Source organism: Phascolarctos cinereus, unplaced genomic scaffold (genome assembly GCF_003287225.1).
Source record: "Phascolarctos cinereus isolate Bilbo 61053 unplaced genomic scaffold, phaCin_HiC Scaffold_9;HRSCAF=440, whole genome shotgun sequence".
Classification (NCBI taxonomy): domain Eukaryota; kingdom Metazoa; phylum Chordata; class Mammalia; order Diprotodontia; family Phascolarctidae; genus Phascolarctos; species Phascolarctos cinereus.
The window spans coordinates 209,505,382-209,531,239 of record NW_027556402.1 but is presented as its reverse complement, the minus strand read 5'-3'; the positions used below and the strand labels follow the sequence as shown (position 1 = coordinate 209,531,239).

At 38.8% G+C, this 25,858-nt stretch overlaps 1 protein-coding gene across 1 annotated transcript in view; it reads right to left on the bottom strand.

Annotated features, from left to right (window-relative positions):
- SOX6 (SRY-box transcription factor 6) overlaps nt 1-25,858 on the bottom strand; it is a 520,387-nt gene that overhangs the window by 270,762 nt on the left and 223,767 nt on the right. The window contains 1 exon segment of the mRNA XM_021005404.2: nt 7,251-7,340. Coding sequence (XP_020861063.1) covers nt 7,251-7,340 — 90 coding nt within the window.

Sequence of the window (25,858 nt, the reverse complement as noted above, 5' to 3'; positions counted from 1 at the left end):
AAATCCAGTTTTGTTTAGTTTCTTTTTGTTTTCCTTCTGCACCAGAACTTTTAGAGAGATCCAAACTACCTTACCTTCTGTAAAAGGTTCACAATTCCTGCTGAATTCCATAATCCACTAAAAGTGGGTGCAAACTAAGTATTCGAATTAGTACTGTAACAAAGAGACATTTCTAGTCTTTAACACTGAACTAAACTATGAAATAGTATCTAGATTCTAGAATTACCCTCTCCCCCAGATACAATGAAAAAGGAGAGCAACCTTCAGATGCATTTCAGCTTTAAGGTTTGAAAAGAACGAGGGGCTTCATTTAGACTGATTTTTTAATTTTGGCCCAGACCTGTGATTTGATCAGTATAGGTGAAATCTTGGTATGGAAATTCTCTCCACCAATGCCCATCTGCAACTTCTTTGTAATTTATAATCTCAGAAAATTACTCACAGCACTGAAAGGTTAATTAACTTGCCTAATGTCACACAGCTATCTTATGTCAGAGATAGGGTTTTGAACCTTGGTATTCCTGTTTACAAGGCTATCCCTGTATCCACTATACCATTTTTCTATAAAAGTGAAAATTATGACATGAAAAAGCACAGCTCTTCATTCTCTTTCCTCCATTAAGAAGAAAACCTCCATCCTCTGCGCTACTTTCCTGAGCACACCTAAGAAGCACATCCCACTTTGAAGCCTCAATGTAAATATTGATGTAATTAATCACAAATGTCCGAGGACAGAAAAAACTATTTTCCTTATTTGGTCTGTATCACCTAATTATTTTTTCACCCCTCTTATCATCTGTGTGTTTGACAAACATTAGTAGAAACAGTTTGTGCTACGGGTACAGCTAGCGTTCCTGTTTTCCTGGCAAGCTGCCCAGGGAGGGGCCTTCCCACCATGAAGATGCCAGCCCAGGCACAGAGGGCCATGTGTGCAGAGGAACAGGGAGGAGACTCACTGAGGTTCTCCCCAGAAGAAGCCATGCAGGGCTGGGCCCCACCCTTCCAGGCAGCAGGGAGAATGCTGGTGGTCTGAAGAAGAGTGGCCGACTCATCTTTGCCATTGGGAGTGGCTCCCAAGTAATGGCCTCTTCTCTTCTAGTGCCCAACTCCAGGGAAAGCAGAAGAAGCCCAACCGGCAATTTTCTTGCCCTGAAGCACAACTCATGCCCCCAAAGTTTCCATTCATACCACCACCAGGCAGAGAGGAACTCAGATGTCTGACCCCACTATGGCTTTGCCTCTCACTGATGTCTCTGCTTCAGAGTGGTGATCATCACCTCTGTCGCCCTTATTAACAAATGAATAGGGAAAAGGAGAGAGATTGCCAATCCTTGTAACATACTAAAACAAATGATGTGGAAACTACAGATAGAAAACTAAATACATAATGCCAAGAACCACTGAATTCTGACATTGGAAGAAACTTCAGAGGCCATCCAACTCAACCTTTCTCCCAGTGCAGGAATTCTCTACAAAAGCCCTAATAACTGGTCATCTCACCTTACTCTGAACACTTTTAGTGATGGGGAACTCACTACCTACCAAGGAATTCTGTCCCATTCAATTGTGGAATCACAGAATTTCAATGTGAAGGGATCTAAGTGACCATCCAGTCCAACCCATATCTGAAAAAATATTCTTTTAGATAGGTGTAGTTGTTATGGGCTAAAAAGCAAGCCTAAATGTGCTGCCCTCTGTCTTCAAGGACCCCATAGAAGAAATCCAGTATCTCAGCCTTAAATACTTGAAGACAGCTATTATATGTTCCATAGACCTAATCATCTCCAAGATAAACATTCCCAGTTCTTTAAATAAATCATAGAATCATTGATTTAGAACTGAAAGGGTCTTCAGAGGTCATCTCTCCTCATTCCAAAGCCACTAAGCTCCTCATTCTACACATGAGAAAACTGAGATCCATTTACTAAAGGTCGGTTACTTTCCCAAGGTCACACAGATAGAAATTAGCAGGGCTAGGACTTAAAACCAAGTTCTTTGCAAATTCAGTAATAGGCACATAGGTAGCAATTAATAAATGCTCATTTACTGACTGGTGGATTTTCCTTGTATGGCATGGTTTCAAGTCTCCATCCTGGTTATATTCTTCTAAGATGTGCTCCAACTTTTCAAAGTCTTATCTAAAATAGGATTCTTAGAAATGAACAAAATATTCTATCTATGATCTAACTAAGACAGATCCTATTTTTTAATAATAATTGCTCTTTCTAATTGTTTTCTTTAGCCATGTCTATAACCTCACCTAACCTGTACATTGACTTGGATCCCCCCTGGCTATTCAGTACATAACAACTACAGTATTATATACTGGAGACTATTATACAATTTAGGAAATCCTAAGTGTGAGGAAATGCTAAGAGATTATTACTATTATTAATTATAAGGGGCAAGATGCATAATAGTCATATTAGAATAGCCTTGAAGCCAAGAAGGTCCAGGGCCAAGTCCTGCTTTTGAGTCAAAGCAGCTCTATGACAAGTAATTTCACCTCACAGTGACCCAAGCAACTCCCTAAACCTATCAACTCACAGGCAAGTTGCCAATCTGCATTGTGGAAGGAAGTTTCCACACCAAGAGTGTAAGCAACTAAAATTCTAGCTCACTGCTCATCATTATAATAACTCACATCTTCCAGATTTTTAATGTTTGTAAAGTACTTCATTCACAATATTATTATTCCCATTTTATAGATAAGAAAAGAGAAGGGTCTATTCTCTGCCTACAATAGGTCATAAATGCCTACTAAGTTGGAACTGAATCGCTAGTTTTAAAAATAAAGGTGTTTTTTTTTCACTAAGTGCTCAAATCAATAGGACCTCCTTTCCCCCTTTCCATTTATTTTAGGCCAGACCTGTGTTACTTAAGAGGTATGGGGCATTCCTGGTTAGAAACTCCTTCTATCAATGCAGATCAACAATCCATAATGTTAGAGGGTTGTCTAGGCCACTGACCCACAGTCACACAGCTAGTATAAACCAAGGAAGGATTTGAACCCAGGTTTTTCCAACTTAAAGGTTGACCCTCTACCAACTTTGCCTTAATTTTCCTCCCTTTAAATATGTAGTGTTCACTCCCTACAAGTCTGACAATGATGCTGCTGACAATGATTGCTATCTCCTGGTAAAGGATAACTGAAAGGACATCATAGACACACAAGGTATTATGAGTGTAATGCAGAGAAGGATTCTTCATCACCCCTGGGAACAAATGAACAAGAACAAATGAGCTTAGATAGTTTCAAAAGATTGATGTAGAAAAAATAACTTCTGAGCTCAGAGTGACTATATCCTAGAAGAGATACACACTAATGTTCTAGAATCAACATTCGTAGACAATCTTTGCCAGTAGAGTAAGGAGAAGCGGGCATGGAGAGCTCAGAGGCAGATGAGGAGGGTGCAGGCAGGAATGATCCTGTAGAGAAATGATAGAGAGGAGGAGGAGGATTCCATGGGCAATTCCAGTAGGCTGCTGCTGCCCAGCCTCTCGGCTGCCGATACCTAAGAAGCATGGAGTTATTGCAAAGGGGCCAGGCAGACATGTGGAAATAAGCAACTAACCTTTCTGCAGACTGAATAATTTGTCTTGTACGTGTATGTTTTAGTATTTTTGAAATAAAAGCAAATGCAATTGTGATGAATAAAGTACAAATTCATTTCAAAAAACATTACTGAATTCACTGTAGCTTTCCATCACAAATTTTCTCTGCCAATTGATAATAGTACTATTATCCTGCAGATGTCTGTGAAATTTGGGGGTGTTTAAAAATAATCTTGCTATTTGAAAAGTTATGAACCATTGCTCTAGAATACATAATAATAATTGTCATTATTATTATAACTAATATTTATATAGTATTTGTTTCTGAAGCCAAACTTGAACTCAGTTCTTCCTTGACTCCAGGTCTACTGCTCTATCCACCATGTCATCTGGTTTCCTGGTTTTTAAGGAAACGAGGTAGTAGGGAGGAGGCAGATGTATCTTCAACCAGATCCATGGATGTTATATGGAATGAGAGTGAATAGGTCGGCCCTCTCATTGCTGGGCAAATACTTGAAGTTGGTTAAAGATAAAAGCCAGGGTCTATGATACAACAAAAATTCATAGCAGTCCTTTTATGGTAGCAAAGCACATTGGAAATAAAGTGCATTCCCATCATTTGGAGAATGTATAAACAAATTGTGATGCATGGGTATAAGAGAGTATTTTTCTCCCATAAGAAATAATAACTATGAAGAAATAAAGAAGTTGGAAAGACAGAAGGACAAAGGCAAAATGAAGTAAACAAAACCAGACAAACTATATGTGTGTGTGTATGTGTGTGTGTGTGTGTGTGTGTGTGTATATACATATGTATATACATATATATGTATTTACATATGACAACAATAAAGGAAATGGAAATGGAAAGAATAACCACCACAACACAACTGAACACTGCACAATTATAATGACCAAACTTGGGCCCCCCAAAAAGATACGAGGAAATGCACCTTTCCTTCTTCCTGTCAGAATCAGTTGATATGTTGGTTAGTTTAGCTGAAATGCTTTTTATTTTCTCTCTTTTTACTCTTTGTTACAAGGTTGGCCCTTTGGGCAGGGAAGGGGGAAAGATGTACTTGGAAAAGAAAATGATAAAAAAAAAATCAATAATTGTTTAAAAGTAGATTGTGTGAACAGCAAAGAACCAATTGAGGTGGGTGGTAGGGTATGATTGCTACTTTGAGGTTTTGAGGCTGAGATAGTTCTCCCCTTATGTCATCATTGGTATTTATAGTAGAGGTATTTATAGTGGTCTTTGTTGGGTCCAGCATGAAGGCTCATGCTGACTCAGAGCTCACAAATACTGTATATCAGGGATGAAAGTCATGGTCAGATCCAACCTTTCTATCACAATCAAATCAGGTGAATGGAAAAGAAATACCCAGGGAGATACATCAAACGAACACACTTTTGGTGAGGCTGTTAATTTGTCCAAATGTTCTGAAAGAACAATTTGAAATTCTGCCAAGTAAGTCACTAGACTGTTCATACCCCTTAACCCAATGATCTCACTACTGGGAATATACCACAATGAAGTCGAAGACAAAAAGAAAGGCTCCATATATGATCAAATATTCATAGCAACATTTTTTGTGATAGTAAAAAGCAGAAGGATAAAATTGGTAACTACCAGCTGAGGAATGGCTAAACAAATTGTGGCACGAATGGAATGGAATATTATTTACCCCAATTACATGAGGAATTCTGAAAAATATGGAACAACTTACATGAACTGATTCAGAATGAAGAAAGCAGGATCAAAACAACATGAATGAAAATAATACTAAAAAACTTCAGAATTCATATTAATTGCAATGGGGAGGGCAAAAGAAAGGAAGGCCACAAGCATTTATTAAGTGCCTACTGTATGCCAGGTACTGTGCTAAGCACTTTATAAATATTATCTCATTTGATCCTCTCAACAAATCATTTCAGTTCCAGAGGACAGATGGTAAAACTTGATAAGAAGGGAGTGAACTACAGGTATAGAATGTTGCACACACTGTCAGATTAAACGCTTTGTTTTCTTTAGCTGTATTTGTGGTTGTGGGTTTTTTTGTTTTTTGTGTTTGTGGTGGTATTGTTGTTAAAAGGAAGAAGAATTCTTGTAGAGGTTTATTGATACATTTTTTTAAAAGGTATCTGTAACACTTTTTTTGAAAAAAATTTTTTAGTGTTACCCATGCAGTAATAAGCCTTGAGAAGTCTAAAATGGGAAACAATATGTCTTAAAAGATGGAGATATTCACCTGCCTGAAGACACGAAGACCCTGAACTTTGTCTCCTAAATTTCCAATCTTACATCAAACACATATTAACTATGTGACTCTTGGAAAGACCATACTCTTTGCGCTAGAAAATAGTGGGAAGGTGGGGAGAGGGACATCGAGATTACTTCCAGCTTCAAAATTACGACTTTGTCTTATCTAAATCCAATAAGATTTAATAAATCATATTAGCTGTTTCATTATTACTTCCTAAATATCTTCTATTTAGGGGTGCAATCATTTACCTCATTTAAACAAAAAATCAATAGCTAAAAAACTCTGATTCAAAAATTAAATCAATGGAATAATATTAACTAATAAATTCTACTGTTGAGTTTGGGCAAAGGATCACTAAGATTTTGAGTCAGAAGTGACTATGGTGATCATAAGATTTCAAAATGGAAAGGATCTTGGAGGCCATCTTGTCCAACTCTCTTTCATTATACAGATGAGGAAACAATGCACAGAGAAGGGAAGTGCTTTGCCTATAAAAATAATAATAAGCAGAGGCAAGATTGGAACTCAGGTTCTCTGATTTTAAATTCAGTATTCTTTCCATTCCATCAGACAGAAGAATCATGAAATCATAGATCTGGTGCTGGAAAAGAACCTAGTCCAACTTCCTTATTTTTTCTAGTTGAGGAAACTGAGGCCCCTGTGAAGTGATCTATCCATGGTCACACAGGCAGTGAGCAGCAGATCCAGGATTTCAGTTCAGGGCTTCTGACCAAAGCCAGAACTTTTCCCACTGTGCCATCCAATAATAGCTAGCAGTCATATTGTACTTAAGACACTTTCTACCCATCACCTTAAGTCTCACCACAATCATGTGGGGTAGATACTGCAGATAATACTATCCTCATTTTAAAGATAAGAACTGAGCCTCCAAGAATTTAAAGTGAATTCCCCAACATCAAAGAGCTAACAAGTGTCCAGAGGCAAGATCCTCTTGATTCTATATCTAGCAGTCTCTTTATTTCCTAACTTCATGACCAATAACTCTTACACTGAGTAAATCAACAAAGATTAGTACAAATATGTGCGTCAATCAACAAACATGTGAGTAAAATGTTTATAGCTCAGGAAAGAGTGTCTGTCATTTTTCAGTCCCAATATTCAAGAGTTTTCTGATATACAGAAGACCCTTAACAAATATGACCCTTGAGCTTGTGGGGTAATGAATTAGCCCATTAGAATGGGCTCACACTCCATTAGATTGTGAGTTCCCTGAAGGCAGGTAATTTTTTCCTTTCTTTATATCCTCAGTGATAATATTAGTACAGTGCCTGGCACATAGTAGGTTCCTTACTCGATGCTTATTGACTTCACTGAGCCCAAGATAAACATTTCCTTGTATTCAGCAATCACTTTGATAACCACAACAATATATTCATATTGGTACATTTGATATTTTGCATCTCCTACCTTTAATTTCTCCAAGAAGCTCACTGGCATTTAATCTTTCCATTTTCTCCTTCCAGTCTTTTGAAAGTAGTTTTTCCATGCAGGATGAGTCTGCCACAGAGAAAAAAGAAATACAAATTTAATGAGTGTCTTTGAAACTCATAAATTCAGAAGGCTGGCTCACAGAGTCACTCTCCTATTTTAAAATTTGCACAGCTACAACAGCTACTCCAAAAAGGCTTCAGGGAAATTCAACAGCCTCCCTGGAGGTATGTTACACCGACAGAGTTTTAATCGCAAGGTTTCAGAAATTTGTCTGATGCATGAATAACAGAATGACAGATTCTGCTGCTCTAACAAGGAAAAAGGAATGGTCAGTGCCACCAGCACCCCCATCCCTAACCAGGGGTCAGTTTCTAACAGCCAAACACTGAATGAGCATACTGTTTTCTGCAATAAGATCATAGTATTGTAGATTTAAAGTTGTAAGGAAGCTGAGAGGCCCTTTAGTCTAACTCCTTCATTCCTAGAGAAGTTAAGTGACTTGACCAAGGTCATGGATTGACCAATTTTTTAATGCCTCACAGACAGGATTAATAAATTGTACTAATTGATGACATCATTGAAAATACCAAAAAGTTTATATTGACTGCTTCTTTGCATTTCCAACATAATTTAGGTAAAAACAGGTACCTGTCATTGCTCTATTGTTGGCATTTTTACCATCCTTCTGTTAAGATTCCGTAACATTTATACTTATATTTATGGAAAGGGAAGCACACACCTTGGTGTTTTCTTCCAATGAGTTTCCATATCATATGTTACTGCTTTAAATCCAAGGCTTTTTTTTTTCTTTTGAACCAAAATAAAGCTTGGCCTGGAATCCAAGAGCTATTTGAGTAATAATGGCAGGGCTTTATACGAGAAGCCAATCAACCTCAAATCATTTAGTCCTTCAAAAAAAAACCCTGAAGGAAAATTTTGATTAAAAAAAGTAGTTTCCATTTACAGAAGCTGAGAGAAATAAAGGTCAAGTTGTATGACTCTGCTGTTAAGGGGAAGGGGCTGTGACTCTTTTTATGTAAATGACCCAACAGGCCTGTTCTCATAAAAACAAATCCTTCTTGTTCCATTAACATACCATACTTTCTTTCTAAATACAGTTCAGGGATTCTAGTGATGTGGGTCATAGAGACAGTGAGGTGATTCTACTGGGCTGGACACAGACTCATGCTGATTACAGACATTTAAGAGGAAGGAAACATTCTTAGGCTCAGACGTTTGACCTTTTGTCATCAGGTTGATTATCAACAACAAATAACTGATATAAACCCCTTTAAAGTTTGCTAAATACCTTACCTATTTATTACCTTCATTTTCTTTGGCACTTGGGTGATTGTAGAGCCTACTCTCCTACTTCAACCCTCCCCACTCCTTCCACATCTTTCTCTCTGAGAACCACTGAAATCACTGCTACCTTTGCCTTTGGGATAGGTGTGCCATTGCACAACTTACCTTCTGTTAACCCTACACATAGATGTACTGTCTCCCCCAGCCAAGGAAAGAGGCTCAGAGAGAGGTTAAATAACTTGTCCTTGGTCACAAAGTTAATTATGGTGAGGCAGGATCTGAACCCCAGATCTTCCTGACCTCCCACTTGACAGTTAAATACTACACCATACTATCTCTGCAGTTATTGCTTAGCTTGACAATTCAGAGTTTCACTGTGCTATTGACATGACCCTGAGTTCTTCAAGTCTGTCCCATGAGACCATAAGATCTAGCAGATTCTACTCAAAGCAGCAAAGATTTTGAGTATGCAGCTGGTGATAGACTGCAGGTCATGGATTCATGGCCCAGCCTGGCTATGTTCAGAGATCCTTGGCAGCTCTCCAAGACTTATGAGCTGGAATCTGCAGCAGTGGAAGAGGGTCCCACACTGACCTGGGATCCCTGAAGCTGAAGTGCTTAGCTAGAGCTCACCACTCTCAGACTTTAATGTTAGTTTTTAAAAGTGCCATGTAAATGCCACAAAGCAAAAGTCATAGGGAAGGATAGAACCCTACATCTCTGAAATCTCAGTCTTTAGTAGAGTCATTCATATATTCATTAAACATATTGATCAAGTACCTATCATATGCATATCCTTGCACTAGGTAGGTATTATAGGAAATACCCAGATTAGGGCAGCTAGATGGCACAGTGGATAGAGCTCCGGCCTTGGAGTCAGGAGGATCAGAGTTCAAATCCGGCCTCAGACACATGCTACTTACTAGCTGTGTGACCCTGGGCAAGTCACTTAACCCCACATGTCTCACCAAAAATAAGAAAAAAAAGAAATACCCAGTTTATTAGATATGGATTAATCAACAAGCATTTATTAAGCACCTACTATATGCCAGGTATTACACTTGACACCAGATATACAAAGACAAAAAATAGGACAATGCCTATGCTTGAGGAGATACGTGCTAACAAGAGACAACACATATATGTGCATGTATATATATGAAAAAGAAATGCAAGGTTATTATGAAGAGAGGACACTAGATCAAGAAAAGCTTCCTACAGAACCAGGGTTGGTTTTGATCTTGGATCCACGTAGTCCCAGTAGGTCTGTCCATGGACAGACTTCAAGGGTCCCTAAACCTGAATGGTGAGAAAAATCACATCTTTATTTTCCCTAGCCACTAACAGAGGGTAGTATTTCCTTCAGTTATGATTAGAGACAAGAAACTACCATTGTGAGGAGGTGACTGTGGAAAGGGCCTGCCCCCCATAAGGTGAAGAGCTCCTTCAGGAGCAGGTAGTGCTCAAACTGCCCCTCCAAGTGAGGGCCTCATCAATCCCTCTAACTCTCAGGACTTTCCTTCCTTTCCAGTCTTTGTCTGAAAGTTAACCAATCAAACTCCACACTATCCTCTACTCTTGGAGCCCTTGGCCAAGTCCAGCCTAGATAGCTCCCACCAGAGATCCCTTGGCTCTGCACTCCCAGGGACCATTCTTCACCCCAGCCATTTTCTGTCCTTCCTGGGTGATTGTAGAGTTCATTCTCCTACTTCAACCCCCACTCCTTCTACATCTTTCTCTCTGAGAACCACTGAAATAACCACTACCTTTGCTTTTGGGATGGATGTCCCATTGCACTACTTACCTTCTGTTAAAGCCACACCTAGACTATGTTGAATTCTGTTAACCCCCCAGTCAAAGACTGTGTTGAATTTGTACTCAGTACAGTGTTTGGCATGCAGTAAATACTAAATAAATGCTTTTCATTTGCTAATTCATTCATTCACACCAATCATCCCTTCCCTGCCCCACCCCGATTCTTATTCACATACTGCTGAACTGGACTGGAGGAAATCACACCTAACTCACTGGGTACACTACAAATTATGTTATCTAACCTCAGTTGGACAAGGCAATCCTTTTACTCCTCCCTAATTGATTTTCTATCTCACAAAAAAGCTATTCCAAACTTCCTCTGCTCTACTTAATCTTCCCATATTTTCTCCTCTCTCACCTTCTATGATCACTTAATTGCTTATCTGATGGACTTTTTTTAGCTCTCATCTTTCTTGACCCTTGTGCTGCATTTTACACTACAAATGGCCCTCTCCTTAATATTTTTGCTCTCTACATTTTTATGACACTATCTCCTGGTTATCCTTCTACCTGCTGGAACATACTTTATCAGCTTCTCTTCCTGGCTCTTCTCCTATACCATGCCTTCTAATTAGGTGTTCTCCAAGGCTCCCTCCTTCAGCTACTTCTCTTCTCTTTATAAATTCTCTCAGTGAAGTGACCTCATCAGTTGCTATGTATTTAATTATCATTTCTATGCAAATGACCTATAGTGGATGTCCAACTCTTCATGACCCCATTTGGGATTTTCCTAGCAAAGATACTGGAGTGGTTTGTCATTTCCTCCTCCAGTTCATTTTATAGATAAGGAAACTGAGGCAAACAGGGTCACATAGCTAGTACATGTCTAAGGCTTGATTTGAACTCAGGTCTTCCTGACTCTAGGCCCAGTGCCTAGAGTAACACGAATAACTTATAGATCAATATATCTAGCCCTACTTTCTCTCTTGAGCAACCAACTATTGGACATTTTGAATTGCATGTCATGTCCCAGATACCTCAAAAAGTCAACACATCCCAAAGATAACTCACTATCTCTATCCCTAAACTAGTCTTAACCAATTTCCCTATTTCTGCTCAAAAGTATAACCATTATTCAATTCTCACAGATTCATAACCTCAGCATTATCCTCAATTCCTCATTCTTCTTCACCTCACTTATCCAATCAGTTGCCGAGTCTTACCATTTATACCTTTATATCTCTGACATCAGACCTCTTTACTCTGCTCACAACGATATCACCTTCATTCAGGTCCACATCACCTCTCACATAGACTTTGTAATAGCTTCTCAATCAGTTTATGCTTTAAGTCTCTCTCTGCTAACTCATCCTTCATACAGTTGTCAAAGTGATTTTCCTTAAGCATAGGATCTGACAGTGTCTCTGTGTCAAACTCAGTGGCTTCTTACAAGTGGCTTACCTCCAGGATATAATAATAATAGAAATGATAATAACAATAACAATAATAATAACTGGCATTGATATAGTGCTTAAGGGTTTGCAAAGTGCTTTACATATATTACCTCATATGATCCTAAAATAAAAACAAATTACAAACTCTTCATTTGTTTTTTAAAGATCTTCCCACACTGACCCTAGCTTATATCTCCTGTCCAATTATATATTAATATCCTCCCTGCACTCTACAGCCCAGCTAGATTGACCTTCTCTCTTCCTCACAGAAAACATTCCAACATTGTGTTTTGGCATTGCCCAATCCCCATCCTTAGCTGGAACGGGATTCGTATAGATGATTATAATGTATAGTACTAATATAATAAATGCATCCAAAGATTGGAAAATAAATGCTATGTGATGTCTAAAGGGAAGATAGTTGTTAGCTGGGAGGGAGTAAGAGGTTTTATAAAGGAGATGACATTTGATATGTTTAATATAAACGTATATATAGAACCTATATCAGATTGTACATCATGGGGGGGGAGAAAATTTAGAACTCAAAATCTTACGGAAATGAATGTTGAAAAATAAAAATAAATAGTTAAAAAAAGAGAGAGATGACATTTCACCTGGACTATACTTTCAGTATAACAAACAATGCAAGCAAAAGCATGGAGGCCAAACTGGGTAAGGAAGGTCTGGGTACAAAGAGTAATCCAAGTTAGCTGGAGCCTAACATACATGGCAGTGAATATAAAAGAGACTTTAGTAGTAGATTACGGAAGGCCTTAAATGATGAATAAGGATAACATTTAAACAACAGAGACACTAAAAAATATTTTAGTAGAGCAGAACATGATCTACAAAGTAAAGGAGTTGGGCTAAGATGACCTCTAACATCCCTTTTGGCTCTAAAGTCTATGCTCCTATGATCATATGTATGCATAAGAAAGATCACTGTCATATCAATATGAAGGATAGATTGGCACTAGATGGATGGGAGGAGAGAATGGAGGTGAAGAAACCTGTCAGGCAGCTATACTTCTGGTAATAAACATATATGTATATTGTTCTTATTGTTGTTCACTTATTCAGTCATGTCTGACTCTTCATGACCCTGTGGACCATACTGTCCATGGGGTTTTCTTGGCAAAGATACTGACTGGAGTTGTTTGCCATTTCCTTCTCCAGTAGAATAAGGCAAACTGAGGTTAAGTAACTTGCTCAACATATATACATATATAATGTATCCTTCATATAAGCATACATGCATATATAATTATTTCCAAGGTATTATATATGTATGTGTGTATATGTATGCATGTATATGTATATACACACATACATGTGCTGGCAATGGAAACAGAAAAGAAATAATTGACATGAAGAAATGTGAAAGTAGAATTAACAAGATTTAGAAGTGAAGAGGCAAAGAAGCAAAGATGAAGGAAAAGGAAAGACTAGATTTAAATTGCAAACATGGGAGGCTAAAGATTAATAATATTGAACTCAGAAGGAAAGCAAGTTTGGCAGGGAGGGGTGAGGGAGTGGAGAGACAATAAGCTTGTTCTTAGCCATGTCAACTTTGAGATATCCTTAGAACATTCAGACAAAGATAGTTTATAGGAGGCTAACAAGATAGGTATGGAGCTCAGAAGGAAATCATAAATCAAGCACTTATTAAGCATCTAATATGGTGCTACGCCAGGCACTAAGAACATAAAAACAGAATGAAATAAGTACCTATAAGTGTGAGGGTGCCTTTTCCACCTCCACCCAAATTATCATAAGCACAGAAGGCTCAGACAGCTGGACTGAATGAATCAATCTAATAATCAATCAAAGATGTAAAATGGTCCTTAATCATTTTGAGAGAAGTGAAGTTCTTTGATCATGGGGTAAAGACAGATAATGCTACACAAGAAATAGCCTGGAATTTGCTGGAAGAATCAAAAACACCTTTGAGCCTATGTATAAAGGTAAAAGTTGAAAACATGGAGGCAAATAAAATCACCCATAGAAAGAAGGCATTTCTTTTCAAGGACACTCATAATACTTTACAATCCAAAGTGCCAATATTTTGATAGCTTTCTTTTAAAAAATATGATTTCAAGTGGTCACATACACACACACACACACACACACACACACACACAAACCCCCAACCTCTTCCGATTCTTAGTTCCCCCACCCCCATACTAGTGAATATCACTTTAACGTATTTCTTGAGTTTGTCAGGGTGACAGTGTGGTCAAGGTGGCCTCTAAAAAGACTGTTGGAAGATAAATAAGTCACTGAAAGAGAAGATGAGCCCTAGGTAAGAGATGAAAGAACACTCATGATTGGAAAGCGTTGATGAAAACAATTAACATTTGTCCATGGCATGATCAATCAGCCAAAGAATGGATGGAATCCAGCTCAGTGTCGTGAGATGGGTGATGGAGAACAACTCTGCTAGCTGTCTCTCACAGATGAGGCATGAAGTCCTTTCTAAATGGAAGTCAGCTTGACTCTATCAAGGGCAGGCTCTCCTCCCTTTCCTCCCTGGATTCTTTTCTGTTTTTTCTCTTTCTCTTCCTTCCTTTATCTATTCCTCTTCCTTACTTCTCCCTCCCTCCATCTTTCCATCCCCCTTCTCTTTCTTTCTTTTTCTTTCTCTTAAAAATTCCCATTACCTTCAACAAGTGATCCACTCCAGAAGTCAGGAGCTGGACTCTGACTGACCTTCTAACAAAGGCAGGCAGGCACAGTTTCCAATTGTCTTTAATTTACCCAAAGGGCTCTTACTGCATTCTTTGAAATTCAGAAAGAGGGTGGGCATTTTGCACTCTGTACAGGTTTGGTTTTTATGTTCAAGTCACACATAAATAAGAGCCCAAGTTTGAGAGTGCAGCAGCGAATCTTCAAAGCCAGGGCTGTCAGAGATTATTATTTCAAATTGGGTCTGACTTTTTGAGACATACTAAAATGTTACAGCACAGAGTGGTATATTTATAACACCCCTATCAGTAATAAGTATGATCAACTGAGCTGTCTTCATCTTGATATATTCCACAGCCTTGTTATTTTTATAAGCTACTTTCCAAACATGTTGTAACAATATACTAAGCAGATAATTATTACTGATACAAATGCTAAAACAGTTCCTTTGCATACAATCCAAGTTGGATACATCTACCTAATGACAGAAGACAAAAGCATGGGATTTATTAATAATGATAGCAAATTTCACTGAAAACTCATAAACTAGGCAGACATGTAAAACAGTCTATGATATGTCTCTCGTTTCTATAAATATGCCTGAAATCTTCAGGAGCCCCAGGGAACATGTGTTGAGACATCATGGGAGAAAAACAAAACTACGCGGCCATCAAGAACAAATATTTCAAATGTCACCCAACTCACAAGAAATCCCCATCTTTCCTTTTCACAATATATTAAAGGAAAAAACACAAGGAATAATGCTTAACAACTACAAAAAGTTTTATATTCATTATAGAAAACTAAGCCTCACCACAGCTCTCTAAATTAGTCTATTTGTCCCTGCCACCATTTTACAGAAAGGGATACTGGGGCTAAAAAGTAATGTGACCTCTGGGTAGCTTTCTTCAGTGAAAATTCTTAGTATTGTTCCTGGATGGCCTCCACTGCCAGGACAACAACAACCAGCCCCATCATAATAGTTGATATTTACATAGTTCTTTAAGGTTTGTAAAGCATTTTAATTAATTAATTAATCAGCAGTCTTTTTTTTTCTTGTGAGCACCTACTATGTCCCAGGCTCTGTGCTACATGCTAGGGATACAAGGACAAAAATGAAACAAGCCCTACCTTCAAAAGACTTACATTATATGAGGGAGAAAATATGTGCAACACATACATGTATAAATATATGCAAAATAAACACAAGGTAATAGGGTAGGGAGGAACCACAAGCTGCTGGGAGTGACCAGGAAAGGGCTAGTATAAGAAGAGATGTTTGACTTGAGTTTTGAAGATTATCAGGAATTCTAAGAAAAAGAGGTGAGAATGGAGTATATCACAGGCACGAAGGACAACCTGTGCAACAAACAGAACAGAGGTAAGTATTGAGGGCAACAGTGAGGTTACTTTGGATGGACCAAAGAGTATTGAAGTCTGCTGTATAATTAGGCTGGCAGTGTAGGTTGTGAAAGGTTTTTAACTGCCAGAGCTAATAGTATTTTATTCTAGAGTTAATAGGGAGCCAGTGAAGTTAATTGAGCATAAGAGTGACACAGCCAGCCTGTGTTTTAGGAATATTGCTACAGAAGCTATGTAAAGGGTTACTTAGAGAGGAGAGAGATGTGAGGGAGCAAGATCCATTAGGAGGCTATGACAATAGTGTAAATGAGGAGTGATGATAACCTGAACTTAGATTATGGCCTGTGAGTGGGGAGGAGACAGATATGAGATGTTGTAGAGATGAGATTTACAAGACTTGGAAACTAATTGGATGTGGTGAAAAGAGAGTGAAAATAAGGAGTTAAGGGTGATATGTTGCAACTCTGAGTAACTAGAAGGATGGTGGTATCCTTGATGGAAATAAGGAAGTTTGGAAGAGGGATGCATTTTGGGGGAAAATGAAGTCTTCCTGTGTACATGATGAATGATAAATATTTATGAGACATCCCATTTGAAAATGTCCAAAAGGCAATTGGTGATTCAGGACTGGAGCTCAACTGGCTTTATAGAACTGGGAGCCATCTGAGTAGAGATGCTAATTGAACCCATAGGAGCTGATGAATTCACCAGAGAGTCTATAGAAAGAGGAAAGAAGAGGGGCCAGGACAGAACCTTTACATACATTATCTCATTTAATGCTCACATTAATCCTGTGTTACTGTTATACCCATTTTGCAAATGTGGAAACCGAAGTTCAGACAGGTTAATTGACTCAACTAGGGTGTAGTCAGCTAGCAAATGTCAAAGGCAGAATTTGAATTCAGATCAATATACACAATCTTGACAATATCTAGGAGATTCCCAAATAAGACAGAACAAAGCAGTTGCCTATTATTTGGAAAACATCTGAACAAACCACGTTGTGTTAACATAATAGAATGTTATCGTACCATAAGAAATTACAAATGTGATGATTCAGACAAATTTGGGGAAACCTGCATGAACTAATCCAAAACAAAGTAAGCAAAACCAAAAGATTATCTGTATTGACTAAAATAGTATAAACAAAAACAATACTAAAGAGTAGCAATGACCAATATTGCTTCCAGAGAACATATGAAAAATTACTGATCCTTCCTCTCAGGAGAGAAGTGGGGGACTAGAGGTGTGGTGTTTTGCATACATTGTCAGGCATGGTAACCTTGTTTAACCAGCTTTGCCTAATTCCTTCCTTTGTTACAAATTGTGGATATATATTGGAAAATAAGCTTAGTGTTAAAAATAAGAAGCATCAATAAAATTTTTGAAAAGAAAGCTATTTATGTCATTTTATTTACTTTAAACTCACCTAACTAAAATCATGGAATTTAAAACTAGAAGGAACTTTAAAGGTTGATCTGATCCAACCCTCTGGTTTTACAGATGAGGAAACTGAGGCCAAAAGAAGTTAAGTGACTTGGCACCAGGTCACACTAATAAGAGGCAGAACCAGTTTCTCTGACTCCAAATCTAGGGCTCTTTCCACAAAGCTATGATTCATTTAGCCATTCTGTTCAGGATCTGTCACAGTTGGTAGAAAGGAACTTGGAAACACAGAGCCCCAGAGCTGGAGAGGACCTCCAGAGGTCATCCAGTCTATGTTGTAAAGTAGAGAGGGGTAAGAAGTAGATGTCACAAGATTATAGATTTAGTGCCAGAAGGACATTAGAGATCATTGAGGCCAACCTTAATCTGCAGATTAGGATACTGAGACCCAGAGAAAGAAAATGATTTCTCTAAGGTCACACAGGTACCAAGAGACAAAGTTAACATTTGAACTCAAGTCTTCTCTTTTCACTGTATCAGGAAGTCAGGAAAAGCAGAGTATTTAAATTAAGGAAGAAACCAATGTTTCTACTGCTGCTATTGATAATAGTTCTGTACCTTGAGATGAATCAGTGAACAGCAGAAACACAATTATACATAAAGTAAATAGAATTAAATCTCCTTCAAAACAAAAGCAGGTGTGGACACTAATCATAGATAGGGCTCCCTTGTGACATATCCTTCCATTTCATTAACCAGGCACCAACTTCCCCAAGCAACTTCTGAGGTTTTATCATTTTCTGATCATGCATAGAAGGCAGCAAAGCTAAAAAGCTAAAGACAGTAAAAAGAACAAAGTTTGCACAGCATTCACACTAAGGAGTAGGGCAGCACAGACTGAATTTAACTCAGAAGCCACATGGGCTCCTTAATGAAATGCATTAAGTAACCAAAAATTCTCTTGGAAGTATTCTGCAGAGATCTCTATGTTCCATGCAGCTGACTTTAAAGCAACTAATAATACAAAGCAGTGTGGGTAACAACCATGAAATGGTATGGCAGCCTGGTCCATCTTTTTATCTAGGGCACTGCCATATTACTTTGAAACCTTGGACAAGTCACTCCCTATTCCCCCAGGGTCTCAGTTTCCTCCTTTGTCAAATGTAGGGATTGGTCTCCATGATCCTTAATGATCATTTCAAACTTCTAAACTCCATGAGTATATGTGCAGGCAAGTCATGGAGATCCTGTCTGATGAAGCTCTTTTCAGCTGAAAAAAAGCAGCAAGATTGCAGGCCATTGGTGAAATGTCTGCCCTTCATATTTCCCTGAGAAAAGGAACTACTTAGCAAAGCTCTACATCATTTAAAAAAAAAAAAAGGTCATGGCCTTCAGTCATGATAATACATATGTCCGAATTAAACTGTAATACTGTATCTCAGAGGCAAAAGGAAAAGTAGCACACTTATTTTAAAAGAATGAGATTGGATGACAACATAAACATCTTTATGATTTGGTAGATTTTATAAAACAACAAAAAATGGTCATCAGAACTCAAATGTTAGACCACAATGCATGCTGCCTTTTACTTCAAGGAGAGAACACTGGCCCAATGTCCTGAAAGTAGATAGTGGGTCACTATGCCTTTCTTTACCCTCCTCTCACATACCAATTATATATGTCTTACTTTCTCAATAAACTTTGGTTGCAATAATAGAGGTAGGTATAATTCAGAACTAATCAAAAACCAGCCCGAAGGCAGAATATTGGGCTGCTGAGCAATGTTTACTCTCTGTGAGTACCTGGGTTTCAATCTCCCCAGTTAGACTGAGTCCAGGAAGCCTCATCATTGCCTGGTGAATTTCCATGCTTTCATCTGCTAATAATTAATGTTCATAGTGTAAGAGTAAATTGGAAGTGAAGGCATTTGAGAGACTGCCTTCCCAGACTCGACAGTAATTCGAAGGGAACCTTTCACAATTGCTCTCAGTTAACAAGGCTGTTTACCATGTACGAGGATGGGGTGTTTAAACTGGAATAAAAAAAAATAGAAGCAAGACAGAGCCAGACAGATTACTGTTAAAATGCAAAGGGGGAGGGAGAGGAGTAGGGGAGAAATGGTAACCATCTCAGTTGAACTTTCAAATCCTTTACTCGTGAGCACACACACCATTATTCTTTTGCCTCAAAAAGATGCTTAAAATTAGGAATGCTAACTCATTAGAAAAACGACATGGTGAATCTCTTTCAAATGTTTCCGAGTGAAAAGCAACAGTTTCTGTCCTTTTGTGTGGTTCGCCCTCTACTTCCTAAGTCCCCTAATAAATCACCAGACAGTTCCTTTCTCTTTTACTCAGGAATCCCAACTCTCCACATGAACAATCCTGAGTGTCTCCAAGCTCAATGATGACTATCCAGAAGTCCTTGTGTCTTCTCAGCAATTCTTGATGTTAATAATGTGCCTTCAGGCCTTGCCAGCTAGCCAGCACAGTAGTCTTCATCAGGACACACAAAGACTATAAGACTCTGCATGAGCCTTACTGTACCCCTTTTTTTTTTTGTGACAAGTGGGCCACAATACAGTATGAGAAAATTGGAGCTTGGAGAGCTTGGAGGGCTCTCTTAAATTTTAATTAAAACTCTCCAAGCTCACTAAAAATAATTAGACACTAAAAATGTGCCAGTTTCATTTTGAACTCACAATAACGCACCGAGTGGCTCCCTGACGTCTGCCCCATCTCCACCCCTTTCCAATGAAGCAAAGGAATTTCCATAGGAGAGCACAAGGGTAGAGATGGTAGCCCTTTCCAGGCCAGCCCTCTGTGTTATGAGAAAGCCTGATAGGAAAAGCCACCCTAGAGAGTGGGTTTGGCAGGTTGAACCAAATGGACCTAAAACAGCTTGTCTGAGCAGAGTTTGAATGTGTTGCAAACTCGAGGAAAAAAAATCCAGTCGGCAAAAAGGAACATAAGCTATACCACTGACCTTTTTCAATCAAAAAGCCAAACCTTTAACCCCCTTAATGTTTTTGTTATCCAAAAATAACTCATACAATGCTATATTCCATGCTATTTTTAGCCAAGCAACGAGAGAAAGCATGCTTTTCCCATACAGTGGGGCGCTGATATCAACATCAACACAGATGCTGGGCCAGGGAGAGCTGGACTTCTCTAGCACTGGATCATTAAGGAATGCACCAACTGTTGGAGTTCACCCCGTGCCAGCTCCAATTCTGCTCCCCACGCCCCTTGGGGAGGGGCCAATCCCATCCGGCTCCTCATTTTTCATTTTGCTCCATGGCAATCTTTTTTTTTTTTTCCACAAACGGGGGTGGGGGAAAATGCATTGTATGCCAAGCAATGCAAGAGGAGGCTTACTTCCCCAAACAGAGCAAAACTTTCAAACAATTAACCCTCCCCTCTGCTTTCAGATAAATTACTAAGTATAAAATGCAATCTGTTTCCTTTGTTTACTCAATATGAACAATTTGTAAATGACTCAAGGATAAAATTCAGAAAATGTTGTGCTAAATTAGAACTATTATAAACATGCTAATGACTCAGTACTCAAGTAAAACAGGCAGGATCGGTGTGAAGAAATAGATTTGGTTCCTGTAAAATTCACTTGTGCTGGCTGCCTTAAAACTATTTGGTCATTAAGGCAGATCTGGTTCTTCCAGGAAACTGTTAATTACACAAGCATTTTGCTAAATGATACATTATGTGTATACGTGTGGGTATGTGTGTATACCTCCACATGCATACCTATGTGCAAACACAGGAACCACAACTAAGGTGGGGAGCTCTGCCCTATGGGGCCAAATCTGGAGGGCACTCATAGCTCTTGCAGTCCTTCAGCAACCTAGAACAATACTTCACACTGAGTTGGCAGAATGATTAATGAAAACAGGAAGTTACTAGATAGAGGCCTGGGATAAACTCCTCCCTTGCCCCCTGCTGGTCATACACCATCCCACCCCACCCTCACCCCCCCCTTCATGGTGGTCTCCTTTGAGTAACAGCCTCAAGGCATCTCTTTGAGTTCTTATTCTCCCCAGCATAGGGTGATTCCCACTACCACCACCCTCCAATGAGCATACTTTTCATGTTGCTTTCACTAGATTTTATGATGTGTTATCTCTGAATACAAAAATCTCTAGTTATAGCTGTATTTGTACATACATGATAATTCTCTGGAGACGTAAGTAGGATGGTTAGATGCCAGGCTTCTGCACAATCAGAAGAAAAATAACATATGCCTGAATAACAGTACATCTAATGCTGCTTTCAACATTCTTAATATTATTCTCTGGATGCTTCCCCTACATTGTTTTTTGCTTTTGTTTTTAATCTATCAAACTCTTTGACTCTTTTTAAAAAGATTCCTTACATGCTTGGTATACATAAACATTCACCTCCATAGGCCTAGAGCAGGAGTCTCTTCTCTGCTTTCCACAGATGACATGGTACCTACAGCTCCAAGGATGGTCCATCCAAAACTAACTCCTTTATGTCCAGAAAAGGAAAGTGGCAGAAAGGTGAGAATTAGGAATTATTATTAGAACATCACCCAATGTCAGAGCTAGGAGAATCTGGCCACACATACGTTCACTAAAAGCCTTCTGGTGCAAACCTCATCATTTGGCACGCAAAAAGAGCAAACACAGGTGGTACTTCCAAGAAGCTTACAACCTTATAGCAAGGTTGTGTTATTCACAAATAACTATGATGGTAAGAGAGTGAGAGAAAAGCACAGGCAAGATCTGGCACTGTGAGGAATTGGAAGAGGGAGGGTTCACTTTTCCAGGGGGCATCATCAAAAGCTTCACAAATGAGGCACCTGAGCTGGGCTTCAAAGGAAGGGAAGGGTTTCCTCTGATGCAGATGGAGTAGGAAGAATCCTTTTTAGGCATAAAGGATGGTGTGGATACCCAAGGAGGCAAGAATGTACAGGACAATAGCTTGGCTGGGGGTAGTCCAGTTTGATTAAAACATAGAGGATGTGATATGAAGTAATATGAGATAAGGCTGGAAAAAACAGATTGGGGGCAGAGTACAAAGGCCCTCAAATATCAGAATTGGACATTTCTAATTTATTCAGTAGTAACCCTCCTAAGGCCTCTGATCATGGCAGTACATTAGGAAAATTACATAGGTAGCAGGGTGGAGGATGAGAGGGAGAAGAATAAACTAAAGGTAGAAAGACCAGCTAGGAAGCTATTACAGTAATTTATATGAGAACAAAGATAATACCTCATACTGGTAGGGTACTTGAAGGTTTACAAAGCCTTAAAATCAGCACATGAACAAGGACAGTTTCAGTGGAACCAGGAAGTCAGGAGACAGTACATTGAGAGAGATCATGAGAAGGGAGATGGCATAAGAGTTAGCAATTAGTGATATGAGATGAGGAGGAAGTTTATGAGTCTGGATGACTGGAATGATGATAATTACCAGAAAAAAATAAATATTGAACTTACAGGATAGGGTGAGTTTGGGGCAAATTGGGTTTAATTTTCATCCTGTTGAATCTGAAATGACAATCGGAACCAGACAGTTGGAAAGCTGGAATTGGAGCTCTTGGTAGAGGCTGGGGTAAAAATAGAGATTTGAAGTCATTTGTGTTAGAAGTGATAATTAAACTCATGGGAGTAGATGAGGTCATCAAGGAAGATAGCATGGCGGAAAGAGAAGAATGCCAAGGACAAAACTTTAGTGATTTTCTGTCCAGTTCCCCCCAACATCCTCTTTTTGTAGAAGATTAAACCGAGGCTCTAGGAGACAAAATTATTGGGCCCAGTTCATGTATATTTAATTGGTGGCAAAGCCCAGCCTCTGGGTTCCCAAGCCAGTGCTCTTTCCATTGAAAAAAAGAAAAGTTGCTTAAATGAAAACATGAATATCATTTTAATACAATTGTATAGTTTCTAAGCTCAATGCAAAGAGGTCTTGCCCATCAAATGAACACCGTAATCAACTTGTTCTGCCTTACCTAAGCAGTGAGATGAAGGGGACAGAGCTCTTAGGAAATGTACTCAGTCAATCCACTATGCTGTCATCCAGTATTTCCCAAAAAAATGTCCCATTAGACACCAATGATAGATAGATATTCCAAAGACACAACTTTCTTCACATCACTCTCATTCAAAAACCACCAGTGTCTCCCTTTGGCCTACAAAAATTAAGTCTGAACTCCTAATCCTGGCATTCAACATCCTCACCACACCTTTCCATCCCTATATCCCTACTGTTCCTCAACATAAACCTCTTGCTCCAGGCAGACTAGTTTAATCCCCATCAAGAGCCTTGTTCTTCACTCCCTTCTCTTTTCCAACTTGTCAAATCACATTCATGTGATGAAGCAGCTAGGTGACATAGCCAGAAAGAGCTGAGTTCTAATCTTGTCTCCCATAATCACTAGCTGGGTAACCTTGAGAAAATAACTTGATGTCACTCAGCCTCAGTTTCTTCATCTGTAAAACTAGAGTAATAATATTTGTAGGACCAACATGACAGAGATACTAGGTAGGCCAAGTGAGTTAATGTATGCAAAGAGCTTTAAAATTATAAAGCGCTTTATAAATATCAGTTATTGTTATCATAGACATATCATAGACATTTATTTTAGGTGTAAATAGTTGTAAATGTATGTTTAGTCAGCTTCTTTAAAATTCAGTGTATAATAAATTATTCATTGTAATCTATTGCTGTCTTACGGCAATTCCCCATCTAGAACTGCTCTCTACATATTCCACCCATTTACCAGTCCCCTTGAAAACATAGAAATGTAAAAGCTGTTTCAATGGACACTGCAAGGTTGCAAGACAAGCCCTGTAATTGAGATTTTCCACTTAAAATCTGGCAAATGGGCAGCACTAATGGCATGGAATCAGCTATAGTTCCAATCAGGTGTCACATCAGCAATTTCAAATGACTATGAGATTTGGCCTTGCCAAAGATGCCCCATCAGGTGTCTCAGCTTCTGACCATTTAGCAGTAAGACAGACCTGATCACCAATATCAGAATAGAAAAGAGGTCTTCTCCTAGATGAATCATTAGGCAAGGAATCTGACTGAAGCTGATGTAGGGAATAGAAAAGGAACAACCAAACCCATGATGGGAAGAAAAGAACATGTATGCAAGACCCAATAAAACACAATGTGAAATCTAGCAAAGTTGTGTTTTGTAAGGAAGAACAATAACAAAAAGATTAATGGGGCAGCTAATATCTGAGTTAGGAGTGTGAACTGAAATGTGATCCTTTCTGTAGAATCCCTCCAAGAAAGTCGGCCATCTTTTAGAATCTCTATGTTCATAGCATAGCTTAGATGTCAATTCCCAAATTTCTCAATGCCCTCTCCTTTTGGAAATTACCTTCTAATTCTTTGTATTTGCTTTGTATTTGTATATATGTGTACATGTTCTGCTGAAGGTGATTGGGTAATCAGAATGATTTTCTATTGAACCAGGAAAAAAAAGGCCCCCAAACCTGTGAATTCTAGGAATTGTCCCATATAGATAGCTTTTTCTTCCCAAACTTGGAGGCACTGAGATTAGCATAAATTCTTGCTTGGGGGAAGTTGTTACACTGCATCAGGACTTTTAAATGAGACTACAGCTGGAATGGAGAGCAGACAGTGGCCAAGAGAAGAGTTACTGGCATCAGCAGAGTGGCCATAGCATAATGGAGGTCCTGCAGAGGGAAAGAAAAGTCTCTACAAGCATTTTGTAATAAGAGTTACAAGACACAAGACTATGTCAAAGCTGTGTCTGTCCCTTCTGAGAGCTAGAAAAAGGTTTTTAAATCCCCAACTCCCTCCCTGATGCTTGTTGCAGATGACTTAATTTCCTTAAGCTATTTCTATTTCCTGATTTTGTTTTATATAAAAACCATAATCAATTATAACTTCTTTGTGATGAATGTGTTTATTAATTGGGGTGGAGAGGAAGAGAAGACAATGGAGGATGTCAGTGAGTAGCTGGGAATACACAGAATTCAATAAGGATGGAGTTTTGCATCTTAGTCCAAAATAGGCTCAAAGATGAAAGTAAGAGAGAACCTTATGGTTTTGATTAATAATTTTGTGTGAACTTCACAAAAGGCAGAACTAAATTAGATCCAGGGTTTTTTTCCCCCTCCTTTCCTTTACCTTAGGCTAAAAAATGAGTCATTGTTGAACCAGATTTAGGTGTGGTTTATAGCAGATGTGCTTCAGGAAACCTCTGGTCTTCAAGCAAGGGGTGGGGTAGAGGTGTGGACCAAGGGAAGGTCACACCTCCAGGGCAGTCTGTAAAGTATCTGCCTGGGACCCTTACCTTTTTCTTTCAGTTTTGTTTTCTACACTACCTCCAAACTGTGCCTTGCAGTAACACCTTCTGGTTATGATAGCAAAGTGACTTGTAAATACTAGACACTAAAAATTTGTTCAGTTGAATCAATTTAATTGAAGAACCTTTACACCTAGTCAAAGAATCAGGGGATTTAGAGCTAGAAAGGACACAGGCATCATCTTATCACACCCTCTTATTTTACAGGAGAAGATAATGATACCCAGAAAGGGACAATAATTTACCCATAGTCACACAGAAAGTTAGTGGCAGAGTGAGGACTGAAACCTGGACCATCTGAATCTAAAT